The sequence below is a fragment of the Athene cunicularia genome, assembly GCF_003259725.1.
Source record: "Athene cunicularia isolate RWA chromosome 1 unlocalized genomic scaffold, athCun1 chr1_part1, whole genome shotgun sequence".
NCBI lineage: Eukaryota > Metazoa > Chordata > Aves > Strigiformes > Strigidae > Athene > Athene cunicularia.
In genome coordinates, this window is record NW_020799091.1 from 98657675 (window position 1) to 98675073 (window position 17399).

Genomic DNA, 17399 nt, shown 5'->3' on the forward strand with positions numbered 1-17399 from the left:
GGGAGGGAAGAAAACCAAAATGTACAAAGACAACATTTTTAGAAAAAAATAGTTTTCTTTTCTGAAGCACAAGAAGTAGATAAATTTTTTTGCAATGTCATCAACAGATGTACTTTTGACATTTTAGATACATTATCAAAGACCTACCTAGGTCTGCTCTGCTAGGCACTTATACAGCAAATAATTTCACAGACGTAAGATTTCAGCAGCATACTGTAAAACTTCCTGCACAGTGCTAGTTGCAGAATGCATGTATAAGGCTGCAAACATTCCAGAGCAGGAACTCACTCATTGTTTGGCATCCCACATAACTAGCATATTGCAATCTGATAGATATGTCAGTATAACTCACAGAACTACTACAGAGGAAAACCTAAGCATTATTAGTTACTAATTTTAAGTTCAACTGGTAGCAAAGGGACCTAGTCAGAAGCAATGGCTCCAAAAGATCTCAGATTTCCTCTGAAATACTGACATTGGCCAGGTACACAAGACATCCTCATTTTATAGTCAACAGAAATTGACTATAAAATATATAGATACTATGGGGATACTTCAGTCAAATGAAAAGAGAACCTGGGCATTGGGGGAAGAAAAAAGACATTCTAGAGGCACTAGAATTTTATGATGAAAAACTCTTTAGTGAACACGGCACTGAGTCTTTACCAGTAGCAACTCTCAGTCAATTCAAAATGCATTTGAGAACATTATAGTCTACTATCACGCTTCTAGTATGTCCCCATAAATGAAAAGTGTACTTACAAGACTTTCACACATTTGAGGACATAGTATTTGAGAAAATAATAGCAAGATGAAGCTATCATCTGATCTGATTCTAGCTCAAGGTCATACCATTGTAAGCCACATCTGTTTGATGACCTGATTGTTGACATATAAGGAGCAGACAGCTCCATCACTAAAAATCAAGACACGCTGATGACACTGTTCTCAGTCCTTATTTAAAAAAAAAAAAAAAAAGACGACTCCTGCACCCTTCTGTACTAGAGGTACCTCCAAACAATGACTGAAGCACATTCTTTAGGCAACAGGAAAAGCCTGCACTATTTGGAAAGCTCATCAACAAAATGTTTTTTCTATAGTTGTTGGCTCACAACTAATTGGAAGCAGTTTGTCCAGTTTACAGGTTACATTGTAGAGAAGACAAGGCAGCTAGTTTTCCCACGAGAAGCTGAACAGGCTCTGGAAAGGTTCTCTACCTGTGCACACGACCACAGGATGAAGGCCTGGACTGCCTCTGTGGCCAATTTTGATTCAACAGAACAGGAACATCACCCAACAGGTTCGCACAGCTGGGAAGGGCAAGGAAGGGGCAGGGTTTGGGCTTCCAAATTAGCACTAGCTACACTGGATCCTGGTCAGGTTAAATGAAGAACCAATTATGATGTCTGCACAGTCTATCTGCACAATCTCAGCTTTTTTACTAACAAGTACTTCTGCTTCCACGAGTCCACATACAACTAAGAGATCACTTTTCAGCACTTTGACATTGCCTAATTTCAGATGTTATTTCCATAAACATGTATTTTAAAACTGTCACACTGATTATGCAATTACAAAAAAAAAACCAAACAACCCACAAACCAAGAACCCAAAAGAACTTTTTTCCCCATTCCAAATTTTCTCTAGTTTTTTGGGGAAAAAACATAGGAGGAAATTAGCAAATTGAACAAGGTGACATTACTAAGGTAAAAAGACAAGTAGCAAATTTTTCCCCAGAACAAAACCATCCCATTTGTAGACCTGAACTGCAATGGGATAGAACTAAAACAGCCATTCTCTAAAAATATCTTGGAGTGCATATTAAAATACATACGTGAAGCGAACACAAGGTTTTTAACCCAAAGATAACATGTGAAATTCACTAATAGAAGAATTCACTAATAGAAGAATATGACTAACACCAGAACGAAAAACCAGAAGTGAAAGCTTTCGGTTTTTACTGAAGGAGTGCAAGAACTACCGATTTGTACAAAATTAGAACAAAAACAAAACAAAAAAGCAAACCAATTGCATTTCATGCATTTCCAAGGAATTAAAAACCTCGTTTCCATTACTTAAAATTACTTAAAAAAACTTGTCTAGAGAAAAAGGGCTCAAACCACAAGCCAGCTTACACATGAAGCTAGCATACAGAGTGACAGCTTGCCTACTGTCACAAAAAACCCCATTTGCTTATTTTCACGTTTGATACTGTTGTTCTCACTTACCTCAGTGAGCTCCTTCAGTGTATCTCTTGATGACTTCTGATTGGCTTTGTCGTCTTTCTTTTGAGATAACAAAGGCATCAAGCTGGGTGGTAAGGGAACTCCAGACTTAGCACACATGGCAGCAGCATTAGCTTTGGCTATTTCAAGTAGCTGGGCCTTGTCTAAAAAATTATTTTTTTTTTTTAAATTATTATTTTTACAGATTCTTGCTTTAATAATAAATAAGCATTTCTGGCAGACTAACAAAGTACAAAGAGAAAACACAAGATTTTACCCTCATTGTGCATTACTTCCCAGTTACCTCTGAAAAGCATTGAGGGGGACACAAGACCTTTTAAGTCTCCCAGTACATAGCCTGGAAGTTACTTCCAACCAACAGAAAAACCAGAAATACTGAGTAAAATGTGCACTTCGCATAAAATACAATTACACGCAAAACTGTTAATAAAACAGTATTTTGCTTTATTAAGGAAAAAAAGCACATGTGGTCCTATGACAGAAATAGGGAATGAAAATAAATCAAGTCTTATTTATCTGCCCATTTGCAAATAAATGAGTTATCACTATCTCTGCAAGCATACAGCTTTACAAAAATCCTAAAAGAACAATATTCCTCTACTTCTTAAGCAATATAAGTATATAGGTACAGACTTGTTGCATAATCAAAGCATGAAAGCAGATTCAAGGATGCTCAGTAAATCTCGTGTTCTTTACAAAAATACTTCTCTGGCAGAAGGGTTTCCATGGTACAGAAGGATCAGAACCTAAGGTTCACCGAAGGCATCTTCCCCACAAACTGTACATGACCTTAACTCAAAACCTTCTTTCTCCTTAAATAACTTATGATCCAAGGATACTGTAAGGCCTCCCTTCAGTCACAGAGAAGGGATGCAGTTCATTAGGGATTTGTATTTTCCAATCACCTGAGTCTGAAATTATTTTCAGAAACAAGTCTCCTTTCCCATTAAGTTCTTACCATATGAAAAAGGCAAGACAGAGTAATGGAAACAAATAAACAAGCATTACAGCTGATGACAGAGCAAAGAACTCTCCAACTGTCACTTACTTTCAAATGCTCTTTCACGCTCAATTTGATCTCAGGAAAATTAGAAATTTTTAAGTTTTTCAGAGAGTACTTGGCATTTACTCTTACAATGAACAGCGTTCCTCAAGACTGCAACATACTACCTTTGTATAAAGGCTCTAACCAAGATATAACCTCTCTAAATACACTTTCATCCAAATGGTAAGCATTGATCTACCTCCAACACAAAAGTTCTTACTGGAAGTCACTGTCTAAAAGTAATGCACAAAATAACTTCAAAAAAACTCCTTATGAATGCTACAGAAATACATTAAAATAAGACTGTATGAATGAATTCAGGATCACCTAACCATGGTACTACCGAAAACAGAACTATCACTTACCCAAATCTGTAAGACGTTTAGGTGACCTGCTTGAAAATCGTTCTGATGACCTCGACCTACGACGATCAGGTGATCTGCTGTATCTTCTTCTCCCTGAAGATCTTGACCGCCGTAGCCGAATTGGAGACCTACTAGAGCTCCGTCTTCTTCCTCTTGACCTCGATCGCCTTTGACGAATAGGTGTTCGACTTCTGCTCCGTAATCTGAGTGATATTCTACGATCTCTTGAATCTGATCTTCTTCTTCTTCTGTCAGTCGATCTTGATCTATTTCTCTGAGATCTCTTACGCCTGTCTCTTGATAAAGAACGCCGCCTTCTGGATGCTGACCTAGACCTACTCCTCCTCCTGTGCCTTGAACGTGACAATGAGCTAGACCGAGACCGACGATTAGATTTTGATCTTGATGCTCTCCTCCGAGTTACTGATCTGGAGCGATTTCGTCTAGAGCGGGATTCTGTATCATACCTCTGGGATCTGCGCTGAGAAGACCTGGAGCGTCTGCTTCTAGACCTCCGTGAAGATTCTTTGTCTGCTGTTTTCTCAACAGATTTGGATCGACTCCTTTGGTGAGCAGTGGACCTGGAGCGTCTACGTCTAGACCTCCGTGAAGACTCTTTGTCTGTTGCTTTTTCCACAGATGTTGATCGACTCCTTTGGCGAGCAGTGGACCTGGAGCGTCTACGTCTAGACCTCCGTGAAGATTCTTTGTCTGCTGTTTTTTCAATAGATGTGGATCTACTCTTCTGGTGAAGAGTAGACCTGGAGCGTCTACGTCTAGATCTCCGTGAAGACTCTTTGTCTGCCACTTTTTCAACTGATGTGGATCGACTCTTTTGGCGAGGAGATTTTGAGCGTCTGCTTACAGATCTTCGTGAAGACTCTTTGTCAGATATTTTATCAACAGATTTGGATCTAGATTTTTCACGTTCAGAAGACTCAGAACGCCTGCTTTCTGGTATAAAGGAAGAGTCCTGTTCCTCCAACCTCTCAAGAGGCATGGAATCCTGTTTATCTTCATCTGCCAAAGAGGGCTCCGCATCCTCACCTTCTTCACCAGTGGTAGACCTTGACTCATGATCATCTGACGATGTGGAGTCTCTTCGTTCAGCTGTCAAGGAGGGCTCCACATCATCTCCTTCTTCACCAGTGGTAGACCGAGATTCACGCCCATCAGGGGATGTGGAACGTCTGTGTTCAGTTGTCAAAGAGGGTTCCATATCCTCTACTTCTTCACCAGTGGTAGACCTTGACTCATGCTCATCTGATGATGTGGAATCTCTTCGTTCAGCTGTCAAGGAGGGTTCCATATCCTCCACATCTTCACCAGTGGTAGACCTTGATTCATGTTCATCTGAGGAGGTGGAGTGTCTACGTTCAGCTGTCAGAGAGAGCTCCTGGTCCTCTGCTTCTTCACCAGTGGTTGACCTTGACTCACGTCCATCAGGAGACACGGAACGTCTATGTTCAGCTGTTAAAGAAGGTTCCAAATCCTCTACTTCTTCACCAGTTGTAGACCTTGACTCACGGTCATCAGAGGATGTGGAGTGTCTACGTTCAGCTGTCAAAGAGGGCTCCCGATCTTCTATATCTTCACCAGTGGTAGACCTCGATTCATGCTCATCAGAGGACGTGGAGTCTCTTCGTTCAGCTGTCAAGGAGGGTTCTGCATCCTCTACCTCTTCCCCAGTGGTAGACCTGGACTCATGCTCATCAGAAGACACGGAGCATCTACGTTCTGTTGTCAAAGGCTGCTCCAAATACTCTGCTTCTTCACCAATGCTAGATCTTGACTCATGCTCATCAGGGGACGTGGAGCGCCTATGTTCAGATGTCAAAGAGGGCTCCAGATCATCCATTTCTTCATCTATGGTAGATTTCCGGTCATGGTCCTCAGGGGACACAGATCGTCTATGTTCAGAAGTCAAAGAGGACTCTAGACCCTCTTCCTCCATGGGAGATTTCAGGTCATGACTTTCCTGATATGAGGATATGGAATGTCTACGTTCAGATATCAAAGAGGGCTCTAGGTCGCCTGCTTCTTCACCAGGGCCAGATTTCACACTGTAGCCATCAGGGGACATGGAGCACCCACTTTCAGGCATTAAAGAAGGCATTGCATCATCCATTTTTTCAATGGGGATGGATTTCAAGTCACTGTCATCAGGGGACATTGAGGCTCGATCATTTAGTGTCAAAGGTTCAAGATGGTCTACTTTTCCATCAGTATAGAATCTTGACTCCTGGACATCAGGGGATGCTGCACATTCATTTTCAGGTGTTGGAGAAAGCTCCCTTGCATCTGCTTTTTGAACAGAGGTGAATCTTACCTCCTGGCTCTCAAAGGACAAAACATGGTCATTTTCAGATGTAAAAGAAGAATCCATATTCTCTGTTTTCTCAGCATGTGTCAGTCTTGATTCATACTCTTCAGGGGACAGATCATGTTCATTTTCAGATGTCAGAGAAGGTTCCTTAGCCTCTACTTTTTCAGCAGGGCTAGACTGCAGCTCCTGACCTTCAGGGGACATAGCACATTCACCTTCAGACAAAGACAACTCCTGCACCTCTGTTTTTCCAGCAACTGTAGACTGCAACTCTTGGCTATCAGTGGACATTGAACTTTCACTTTCAGATGTTTCAGAAGGTTCCTCCATTTCTTTTTCAACAGGACTGGACCTCAAATCATGACCTTCAGGGGATACATCATACTCATTTTCAGAGAGCAAGGAACACTCCTGCACCTCTCTTTTTTCAGTAAGAGCAGAGAGAAACTCCTGCCTTTCAGGGGATGAAGCATATTGACTGTCTGATATTAGCGAAGGCTCCTGCACCACTGTTTTTTCAGCAAGGGTAGACTGTAAACCTTGGCCTTCAGGGAAGATAGTATATTCACTGTCAGGTGTCACAGAAGGCTCCTGCACCTCTTTTTCAGCAGGGCTGGCTGTCACCTCCTGGCCCTCAGGAGATACAGCATATTCATTTTCAGACAGCAGAGAACACCCCTGTACCTCTGTTTTTTCAGCAAGGAAAGACGACGATTCGTGATCTTCAGAAGACACAGCATACTCATTTTCGGGTACTACAGAAGCCTCCTGCATCTCTACCTTTTCAGGAGAGCTAGATCTAAACTCCTGGCCCTCCCAAGATACAGCATATTCATTTTCAGATGTCAGAGCAGGCACTTGCACTTCTACATTTTCAACTGGGGGTGACTGCAACTCCTGGCTCTCAATGGACACTGAGCACCTTTCTTCAGACATCCGATAAAGTTCCCGTGTCTCTGTTTTTTCAGCAGGGGTTGATGTCAACTCTGGGCCATCAAGCCTTATTGTGTATTCATTTTCAGACATTTGAGAAGGCTCGTCTACCTCGACTTTTTCAAAAGCAGTGGATGTCAACTCATGACCACCAGAGGAAATAGAACATCCGTCTTCCAGTACCAGAGGTGGCTCCTGCACCTGTATTTCTTCATCACAGACAGGTCTCAACTTGTGGCCATCAGGGGATGCAATGCATTGGAGTTCAGATGATGTTCGCACCTCTACTTTTTCAGCAGAGATAGGTCTCAATTCATGACTATCAGACAACAGGAAAACCCCACCTTTAGATGTCAGAGAAGTCACTGGGGCCTGTAATTTTTCAGTAGACGTGCTTACTGATTCATGACTATCAGCAGACTTGGAGAGCCCACTTTCCAATGGGAGAGGAGGCTTCCGTATCTCCACTTTTTCAACTGCAGTGGATGTCAATTCATAGCCTTCAGGGAAGACGGAACACCTAAGCTCAGATGCCAATGAGAGTTCTGCACCTTCCATTTTCTCAAAGTAACTGTATTTTGATTTATGGCCATCATGGCACACAGGAATTCCACTTACAGACATTAGGAAAGATTCTGTACCTTCTGTTCTTCCAGCAGGCAGGTATCTTGATTCATGCATTTGAGAAGAGTCAGAGCAGTCAATTTCAAGTACTTGTGAAAGTGTCGGGCCATCTAAATCTTTGTCAACAGATGATCTGCACTCATGAACTTCAGAAGACTTGCAGCCATGTCCTACAGTTGTCACTACAACTTCCTGCATTTTTTCAAAAGATGATGCTGAAATGAGGTCACCTGAGATTTCAACAGGACCACACTCAGATGTCAGGGAGGCATCTGGAGCCTTGATTTTTTCAACAGATAAAGATCTCTGTTCATTTCCACCAGGTGACTTGAAGGACCCATCTTCAGATAGCAACGGAAGCTCCTCTGTTTGTGCAGCAAAGCTGGATCCTGATTCATGTCCATCAGGAGACTTGAAGCATCCACGGTCAAAAGCCAGAGAAGGCTGCATCTGGTCCTTTTCAATAGGCAAGGAGGCTGACTCACAGACATCAGGGAATGCAGAGCATGTAACCGGAGGTGCTGGTAAAGATTTTTGAGCCTCTACTGTTTCAGAAGATAGTGACCTTGACTGAGAGCTGTCAGCCAGCTTGGAAGGTTCACTTTCAGGTACTTCAAAAAACAAACCTTCACAGGGTCTTGCAACAGGGATATGTCTCAATTCATGACCATCAGACAAGTCAGAGAGTGCACTTTCAGTTATCAGAGAAGACCCCTGAACCTCTGTTTTTCCAGAGGACGAGGAGATTGTCTTGTAATCATCAGAAGATACAGAGCATCCAGTTTGAAATGGCAGAAGAGGCTCTGGACCCTCTATTTCTTTGAGAGAGGTAGATCTTGACTCTTCTTCATGAGATGCAGAGCGCTGAAATTCTGTTGCTGAAGAACTTTCTGCATCTCCACCTTTTTCAACAGATGAGGAACTTGACCTCGATGTGGGATATGTGAGTTCAGGTATCGATGAAGACTCCAGAGTCACTGCTTTTTCGGCTGATCCATTTTCAGATGTCACAGAAGGTTCTGAAACTTGTGTTTTCTCCGTAGGCATGGATCTCAATTCCTGGTCATCTGGGGTTTTGAAGCTATCAAATTCAGACACCACAGAAGGTTGCAGACCTGCTGTTTTTTCAACAGGAGAGCTTTTCTCAAGATTATCATGAGTTTTGGCTAATTCACTTTCAGATACTGGTGGCAGCTCTGGGCCGTTTACTCCTTCTGACATGGGACCATTAGAGGATTTGGAGGAGCTGCCTTCACTTGCAAAAGAAGGTTCAGGAACTACTTTTTCAAGGCATCTGGTTGACTCCTGAGGTTCAGAAGACTCCACATGCTTGCTACTGCATTTTCCTGAGGATAACTTACTCTCTCTTTTTTCTATAGATTTGGACCTAGACTTAACACTATCAGAGGACTTGGAACGTTTACGTTTGGACTTTTTTGAAGATTCCTTGCGCTTTTTTTCAACAGACCTAGACCTAGACTTATAACGTTCAGAAGATTTTGAGCGGCGACGCTTAGATTTTCGTGAGGACTCCTTCTTTTTTTCCACTGACTTGGATCTGGACTTGTAACGGTCAGAGGACTTTGAGCGCTGACGTTTAGACTTCCGCGATGATTGCTTTCGATCCCTTTTTTCTACTGATCTGGATCTAGACTTGTAACGGTCAGAGGACTTTGAGCGCTGACGTTTAGACCTCCGGACAGATGCCTTCCGACCTCTCTTCTCAACAGATCTTGACCTAGATTTTGAACGATCAGAGGAACCAGACCCTCTATGTCTGAACCTCCATGAGTATTCTTTGCCCCCTCTCTTTTCTGAAGACCTGGATCTAGATTTAGAACGGTCAGAAGACCTGGAACGTCTGCGGCGGGATCTCCAGGAGGACAACCTGCTCCCTCTCTTTTCCACTGACCGTGATTTAGACCTGTAGCGGTCAGAAGATCTGGAACGTCTGCGCCCAGACCTTCGGGAAGACAGTCGCTTTTCCACTGACCTGGACTTAGACCTGTAGCGGTCAGAAGATCTGGAACGTCTGCGCCCAGACCTTCGAGAGGACAGTCGCTTTTCCACTGACCTGGACTTAGATCTGTAGCGGTCAGATGACCTGGAACGTCTGCGCCCAGACCTTCGAGAGGACAGTCGCTTTTCCACTGACCTGGACTTGGATCTGTAGCGGTCAGAAGATCTGGAACGTCTACGTCTGGACCTTCGAGAGGACAGTCGCTTTTCCACTGATCTGGATTTAGACCTGTAACGGTCAGATGACCTGGAACGTCTACGTCTGGACCTCCCAGAAGACAATCTACTCCCTCTCTTTTCTGCTGATCTGGATTTAGACCTGTAACGGTCAGACGACCTGGAACGTCTGCGCCTGGACCTCCGGGAAGACACTCTTCTCTCTCTCTTCTCCACAGATCGGGATCTAGATTTGGAATGTTTTTTTCTGGAACTTGAATAGTTTCTGCTCCTAGAACGTGCTCTTTTAGAGGTCAAGCGCCTGGAAGTAGAACGTGACCTTGATTTTTTCTTCCGCTTCCTAGACCTGGACTGAGACTTGGAGCGACTCCTTTTTTGTTTCTTTGCATCATGTTTTTTATCACTGCTTCTATGGCTACTTTTTTCAATAACTTTTTCAAGTCTCATCAGAGTCTCCCTCATTCGTGCTGCCACATCAGGTTGCACATCAGATGTTTCTGAATCTCTTTTCTCTGACTCCTGTTCTGGAGTTGCTTCTTTGACAGCCTCAGCCTCTGGAATGACTTCCAACTGGCTTGCCTCTGCCACAGGTACTGGAACTGCTTCTGTAACAGTCTCAGGTACTGGAGCTGCTTCTAAATCTTTTGTCTCTGCCTCCAACCCCACAGCTCCTTCTGCATCTTTCAGCTCTACAACAGTCTCAGGAAGAGAAGCTGTTTCCAAATCTGCTGTTTCTGCCACATGAGCTGGAGCTGCTTCCAACTGGTTTGTGTCTCTGATTATTTCAGATTCAGGAGTTTCTGCTGAACTTTTTTCATCTGCTGCATGTGAAGAACTAAAAACTGTTTCTGCTATTAAAGGCTCAGATGCTTGAGTTTGCTCTGCGTCTTTCTTCTCAACCAGTATCTCACATTCCTGAGCTTGACCCTGCACCCCTTCTGCATATTGTACTTCTGCTGTCACTTCATGTTCCAGTGTTGTTTCCAGATCTTTCATGTCCCTTGGTTTTGGAACTGCTTCAGAAGATTTTATTTCAGCAGCACTCAAGATTTCTGGAGCCTCTTCTGTACTCTTCCATTCTGCACCAGGTTTTGCTTCTAAAATGGCTTGCAGATGTTCTTGCTTTTCAGTATGCAAAGATTCTGGAACAGCTTCTGAAGCATCCTCTACAACCTTCATCACCCCATTTTCAGACTGTTGGGAAGTTTCCAAACCTTGGATATCCATGTGTACCTCAGGCTCTTCAACTGTTTCAGAACCTTTCACCTCTACTGTTGCAGACTCTTTCATACTTTCCAACCTCACTTCTCTAGCTTCTGATCCTGGCTCCAAATATTTTGCTCTCATTGCTTTCTCCATTTCTGAAGCTTCTTCCACATCTTTTACACTGATAAGCGAGGGCTCATTTTTTTTGGTGCTTGTCCTCCTTGTTGCAATTATATACTCTACAGTAGGTCCCTGAGTTCTCACATCTGTCAAAATCTTAGATTCCGAAGTTCCTTTCAAGTTTCTCACTTCTGTCACTATTTCTGATGCCATAGCTTTTTCTTCCACTCTGGGAAAAGACTCTAATACTGCTTCTGAATGACTTACTATCTGTTCCTGTACAGATTTTGAACTTGTTTCTAAAGTTGGCACCGTCACTGTTTGCACAGGTTCTAATATTGCTTCTTTGCTACTTGCCTTTGCTTTGTCTGGATCTTCTGAAGCCACTTCAGAATGCCTCATTTCTCTAACCACCTCAGATGCCAACACCCTTCCCAGGCCTTGCATGAGTGTCCTTGTTTCAGATCCCACAACCATTTCCAAATTTTTCATCTGTGTTAAGTGTGAAGTTTTTGATCTCACTTCCACATCTTTTACATCTGCAACTGCCTGAACTTCCGACAAGTTGTCTAAGCCTCTCACTTCTACAGAGGCAGAACTGGTAGCTCGTTCAGGTATCTCCCCTACTATCTCAGTCTGTGAGGTTCTTGTATGTGTCATGACCTGAGACTGTGAAATGACAGAAGTCTTTGCTTTGCTTGCACCAAGAGGTTCAGCAACTGTTTCTGCATGTTCTCTCTCTGCTGTGGTTTTCAGATGTGTCATTCCTACTAATGCCTCAGACTCTCTAACTGGTTCCACACTTACACATGTAACCACTGATTCAGTTCTTTCTGACCTTTCTTCTAAGGCAAGAAGTCCTGGACTTGCTTCCAAGACTTTGCCACCTATTCTGGCTTCAGAACACACATTTTCTCCTAACCCTCTTGCCACCGCAAGGGTTCCAGGCTGCAAGACTGTTTTCAAAGCTTGTATATTTGCCATACCTACAGACGCTGGATCTCCTACAGGCAGGTGTGATGAAGATGTCCTCATCTCTGTCCCAGCTCTGTGCCAGTCTTCTTCTGAAACTTTCCCTTCTGTCTCTGCCACAGGTCCTATAGTTGTTTCCAAACTTTTCACTGGTCTCACAGATCCGACTTTCATAGCTAGGAGACTGGCATCTGAGCCTGCTTCTACTCTTGCCTTACTATCTAGATTTATTTCTGAACCTTTTGACACTGCTGAATCTAGTGTTGCTGCTAAACCTCTGGCCACAGTTTCACAATGCACAGCTTCTGAAGCTTTCACACCTTCCATCTGCAAAGACAGTGAAGCTGTTTTCAAAGTTTTTGCTTCCACCACAGCCTTTGATTCACTCTCAGATCTTGATTCTCTCAGCTCCTCCGGCTGTCTCAGTAACAAAGTAGCTTCTGAAACTTTTGCCTCTGTTACAACTACAGGCTTGAGAGTAGATTCTGAAATTTTTGAAGCACTAGTTCTTTCCAGTTGCAGAGTAGCTTGACTTGTTTCTTGACCTTTTACTCCTGTTAGTGCTGCAACTTCCACAGTCACTTGTGGACCTTTAAAACCCTCGGCTATCTGGATTTCTGGAGTTGTTTGGGGGATGAAGGTCTGTACAACCGCTACAGGTTGTGAAGTTGCTTTTAAACCTTTTGCATCTGCAACCACATTCACATACGTCAATCCTGCTGGAAGCACAGATTCCTGGGTTCTAGCCACACTTCTTGTTTCTGTCAAGACTTTAGGTTGTAGGAACACTCCTGATGCATTCAGCATTGCTGCAGCATCAGTGGTACTCTCCACATCTTTGACTACTTGAACTGGCAGACATTCTTGAGCTGCTCTGACATCTTTTGCTCTAACACCTACAGGTTCCATGACTGTTTCCAATGTTTTGGGCTTTACTACAGCAACTGGCTGTAGAGCTTCTTCCAAAGCTGTCACATTTTCCATATGTGCAGAGCTTCTAGCTGGTTCAATATCCTTCACTTCTGTAACAGCTCCTGGTCCCAGGGGTATTTTGGCACTTGTTTCCACCTGGGTCGCAGCAGTCACTGCAGATATTTTAAAAGGATGTTGCAAACATACATCTGCCTTCAAGACACCTGAACCCTCCATGGGGCTGCACTGTGCCACTCTCAAACTATCAGATATAACTGAGGGCTTCAGGGCTGGCTCCAAAGTTCTGCTCACACCCCCTAATTCGAAAGATCTTTCCACATTTTTCACATTTCCCAAATGCAGAGATTTTTCAGCTGCTTCTGGAATTTTCACTTCTTCCATGGCCACAGACACATGAGCTACCTTCACAGTATTCAGATCTGCCTGATTTGCAGATTTAGGAATTGTTGTCATATCAGTTGCCAAAGACACCGATTCTGAAGTTGCTCCTAAACTTGTTGCTCTCCCCTGTGCCAGAGATTGCAGAGATGCTTCTGAGTATGTCAACACCTCCATGGTCTCAGACTCAAGAGCTGTACCCCAAACTTTTACTTCACCAGTGCCTTTAGATTTCAGAATAGCTTCTGAACCTTTTAGTGCTTCTACTACCCCTGAAGCTAGAGTTGCTGCTGGATCTTTCTGAATTTCAGATTTATTGGCAACTCCAGACGGGATGCTAGATGAACTATCATTTCCAGTATCAACAAGAACACCCTTTTCACTCACATTAACAGCTACAGGATAAATATTTTCATGAGACTGCTGAATTTGTTCTTCTCTAGTGCAAATTTTAGTTTGAGTTATACTAGCATTTCCTTGGATATCAGATTGACTGCCTTCTAAATTAAATGGAGGGTTTGTTGCACACAAAGTCCCCTTCTCACTTCCAAGATTTTCTGCAGATTGCTGAGAATCAGTTCTTGAATGAGAAACAAGTCCTAAAGCTTGTCTGTCAAGCCCCTCACTTGCTTTTAAGCACAGTTCTTCTGGCTGCACCTGGACAGCCAGATTTGCATCTCCAAATCCTGCATGCTGTACACTCAGTTTGGAGCTTGATTTCTCTGGCATCAAGTGAGAAGCAGGCTGCAAGTCTGCATGTTCTGCATGACGTGTACTCAACTTCGACTCCTTTGGCTGCTTTTTATGCTTCTTCTCTTTCTTCCTTTTCTTCTTCTTTTTCTTCTTCTTCTTGCTTTTGTGTTTCTTGTTCTTCTTTGACTTTTTTCTAGGAATTTCATCTTCAGCAGTAGAGCTTCTTTTTGTAGACTGAGTACTATTTTTCACAGTATTTTTGTCTACATCTAGAAAAAATGATATTTTTATTGTAAATGGTATTAAAACTACATTTTAAACGTTCTTTTAGACTAGCGACCAAGCACATGGACAGAGGTACAAAAAAATTAAACTTGAAACTCATACCTTCTTCACTACATATAAAAATAGCACATACTCCCTCTTCAGCCCTCTTATCATTCCTCTCAGGAGTCACTTCAAGTAAAAATAACTAATTCTTCTTTCAAAAAGCTAACCAAATATTCTTGGTCAGCAACACAGTTCCAGTGGGAGCATGACTCTTTCTAAAAAGTAGTTGCATACACTTCCACATATATTCCACTGTGCAGTGCACTCTTCCAGAAGGCTGGAGATGTACTTTTACACTACACCAAGCTGCACGTGGAAGTGAGACAAGAACTCCCATTTTCCAGAGAAATTATCTAAGTGGTGATATGCTTACTGTATAAGATGTGGCCAGTCCATTATCTCCTACTATGCTTTAAACTGCAAGTTAGCCCAATATTACTAGTGTGTTAGAAATTATCTAAGTGTATTTACTGATTAAGCTCCTCACTGAATAAGTTCTTCGAGCACATTTGGGGAACCAGCATCTACTTCCCCGGTTCCAAACAAGCTTTAAGGCAGTGCTCAAACTGGACCACAAGCAACTGCAAACCTGCAAGAACCTAATAGAGCATCTGCTTCAAACGGGAAAGTAACTAATAAATTCAGGTGACTGCAGGGACAAGCAGTTACTGAGAGGGAAAGAAAAGAGGAAGACTGAGGTGTCAATCACCTTCTTTTAATTCTATACCTCATTTCCCTCTGAATTTAACCTGTTAGGTTCCTACCCTTCTCTGGGTCTAGTGACATGCTTTCATGAGAAATGCACTTCTATTAAAAGCAACTTGCTATAATTGCGGTTAAATATGAGCTATATATTCAAATCTGCTTGCATGTTACCTTCAATGATTATATTTATACTGGCCAGTGTAGCAATATGGATTCTCCAATTATAATCTGGCTGTGATTACAAAGCATATTCCTCCAAGTGAACAATGCAAAATTGTTCAAAACCTGTTGGTAACCGCAGTACTATTAAATGAATGTGACTTAAGATTCCATAAACAAGTATCGCGTGTAGTTTTAAGCACGTGTATTTTTACGGAATAAACAGCTCAACAAAAAAATGTTTCCACCAACACTGCTGTGAATGCACTGAAAGAGGACAATGAAGCAGAGTCAAATGACCTGCATTTTTTTTACAAAGCATTTTCAGATAATCTCTGTCGTCCAACAGCAAAATTAACTCCTTTCTAGATATGAACAGTGGAAATGTTTACCATAGGTAAAGTTTATTAACTTCCAGGTTAATAGGTCTCACTTACTTATTACCATGTTAGCCTGCTCTATTCTTCCACGACAGAATAAAAAGACAAAACCAAAAACCCCAGATGCCAGCTAAAAGTGCTGCTTGTACAGCATAATTGAAAGACAGTTGAAAATGTTCAAGGTAAACAAGCCACTGTACATAGAAGAAAGAAAAAGCAATCCCAAAACCTTGAAAACAGAATGTATGAAATAGTTTTCTACACTGCCTCTTAATTTAAAAAAAATAAAAAATAAAAAATAAAAATCACTCTGGAACTATACTTACCAAGCACATAGCAGTCACCTATGTTTCAACTCAAAAAAATTAGAAATGCAGTAATTACAGCCTTCATCTCACTAACTCTTCTGATTCAGAAATTTCACAGAAAGGACTAGTCCCCTGAGAAGGGATATTCACATGCAACTTCTTGTCATAATAAATCCAGTAGTTTACTGAAGTTATGAGATTGGTATATAAAAATTTCTTAACCTTTGGAAGATTGCAATCCAAGTATCTACATCTTAAAGATATGTGCATTATTCATTTTAAAACTACAAAGCATGTTACTCTGACAGAGCAGTTAATCATACAGTTCTGAATTCTAATAAATTATTTTTAGAAATAATCTTGCAAACCAATCCAAAACAACACAACAAACAATGCTTCTATCCATCAGTACCAGCTCTGTTAGCAAGAACTGCTCACTGAGACTGTGAAGTAGATAATACAAAATAAAACACAATTATATATACATATGGGTATTTATACATTTTAGCATTATTGTAATGGAGAGTAAAGAAAAATAACTTGTTCATACACTAAGTAATGCTTTCATGTAATCAGCTTCAATTTTTAAGCTACGTATTTCTCTGTCCATCTATGATTGTGAATCACAGTAGACAAAAAAATACTTAACAAACATTACAATAAACATACAACATGTCAGATGAAGCTTGGCGAGAGGAGCAGTACTGAAAAGTACTCTTCCATGTCTGTAAAAATGATTCCATTTTAAACACTATGACAACCTTCTTAAACAAGAACATATTTGCCAAATGTGTTTTCATTTACCTGATTTGCACTGCAGCTCTGTATCAAGGGCTCCAGAGAGCACTTCCTCTATTTTCTGCACTATCTGATCATTCTGACGACTCCCAGCACCAGCAACAGTGTCATCTGAAGGGTTGGCTTGCTCAGCTGGGATTGTGTCACCATTGGGCTGGCCTTCTACCTTTCCACTAACCAAAAAAAATATCAACATAATACAAGCAATTTTGAGCTTTTGACTTTCTTTTTTAAATTCAGAAGCATTTATTATACTCAACCCTTCAAAACAGTATTTCAGCTTCCTGAAGAAGCCATGCTTTTAGGGATACGTCTACCTTCTGATCAACTGTCACTTATTCACAACAGAACACGTTGTGACAACTGAGTATTAGACACAAGGGAGGAAAACATGCTGTCGAATGTGCCACAGTCCCCATGATTTATGTAAGAACTTGTGTAGGGTCCTCTCACAAAAATAAGCACCCATCACTCACTCTTCTCCAGTAGGTTTTGCTTGCTTTGAGATAAGGCTAGGAAAAACTAGGCGATCTTAAACGTAGTAAAATCAGTAAGGCAAATCGTACAGACGCTTTCACCTCTTTCCCTCTCGCCCCGATACAAGAGGCCAAGACCGAAAACCCGTGAGTGAAAACGGGTGCGCGTTCGCCAGGAGACAACGCGTGCGGCCGTTCAACACCCC

At 42.0% G+C, this 17399-nt stretch overlaps 1 protein-coding gene across 2 annotated transcripts in view; it reads right to left on the reverse strand.

Moving 5' to 3' along the window:
- Positions 1 to 16928, reverse strand: part of SON (SON DNA binding protein) — a 38768-nt gene extending 21840 nt beyond the window's left edge. For both annotated transcript variants that reach the window (XM_026841396.1, XM_026841404.1), the window contains exons 1-3: positions 16724 to 16928; positions 3657 to 14306; positions 2229 to 2389 (exon numbers count right to left, since the gene is read on the reverse strand). In XM_026841396.1, coding sequence (XP_026697197.1) covers positions 2229 to 2389; positions 3657 to 14306; positions 16724 to 16913 — 11001 coding nt within the window. In that variant the 5' untranslated portion in view covers positions 16914 to 16928. The remainder of the gene's footprint in view (positions 1 to 2228; positions 2390 to 3656; positions 14307 to 16723) is intronic.
- Positions 16929 to 17399: the final 471 nt, after the last annotated feature.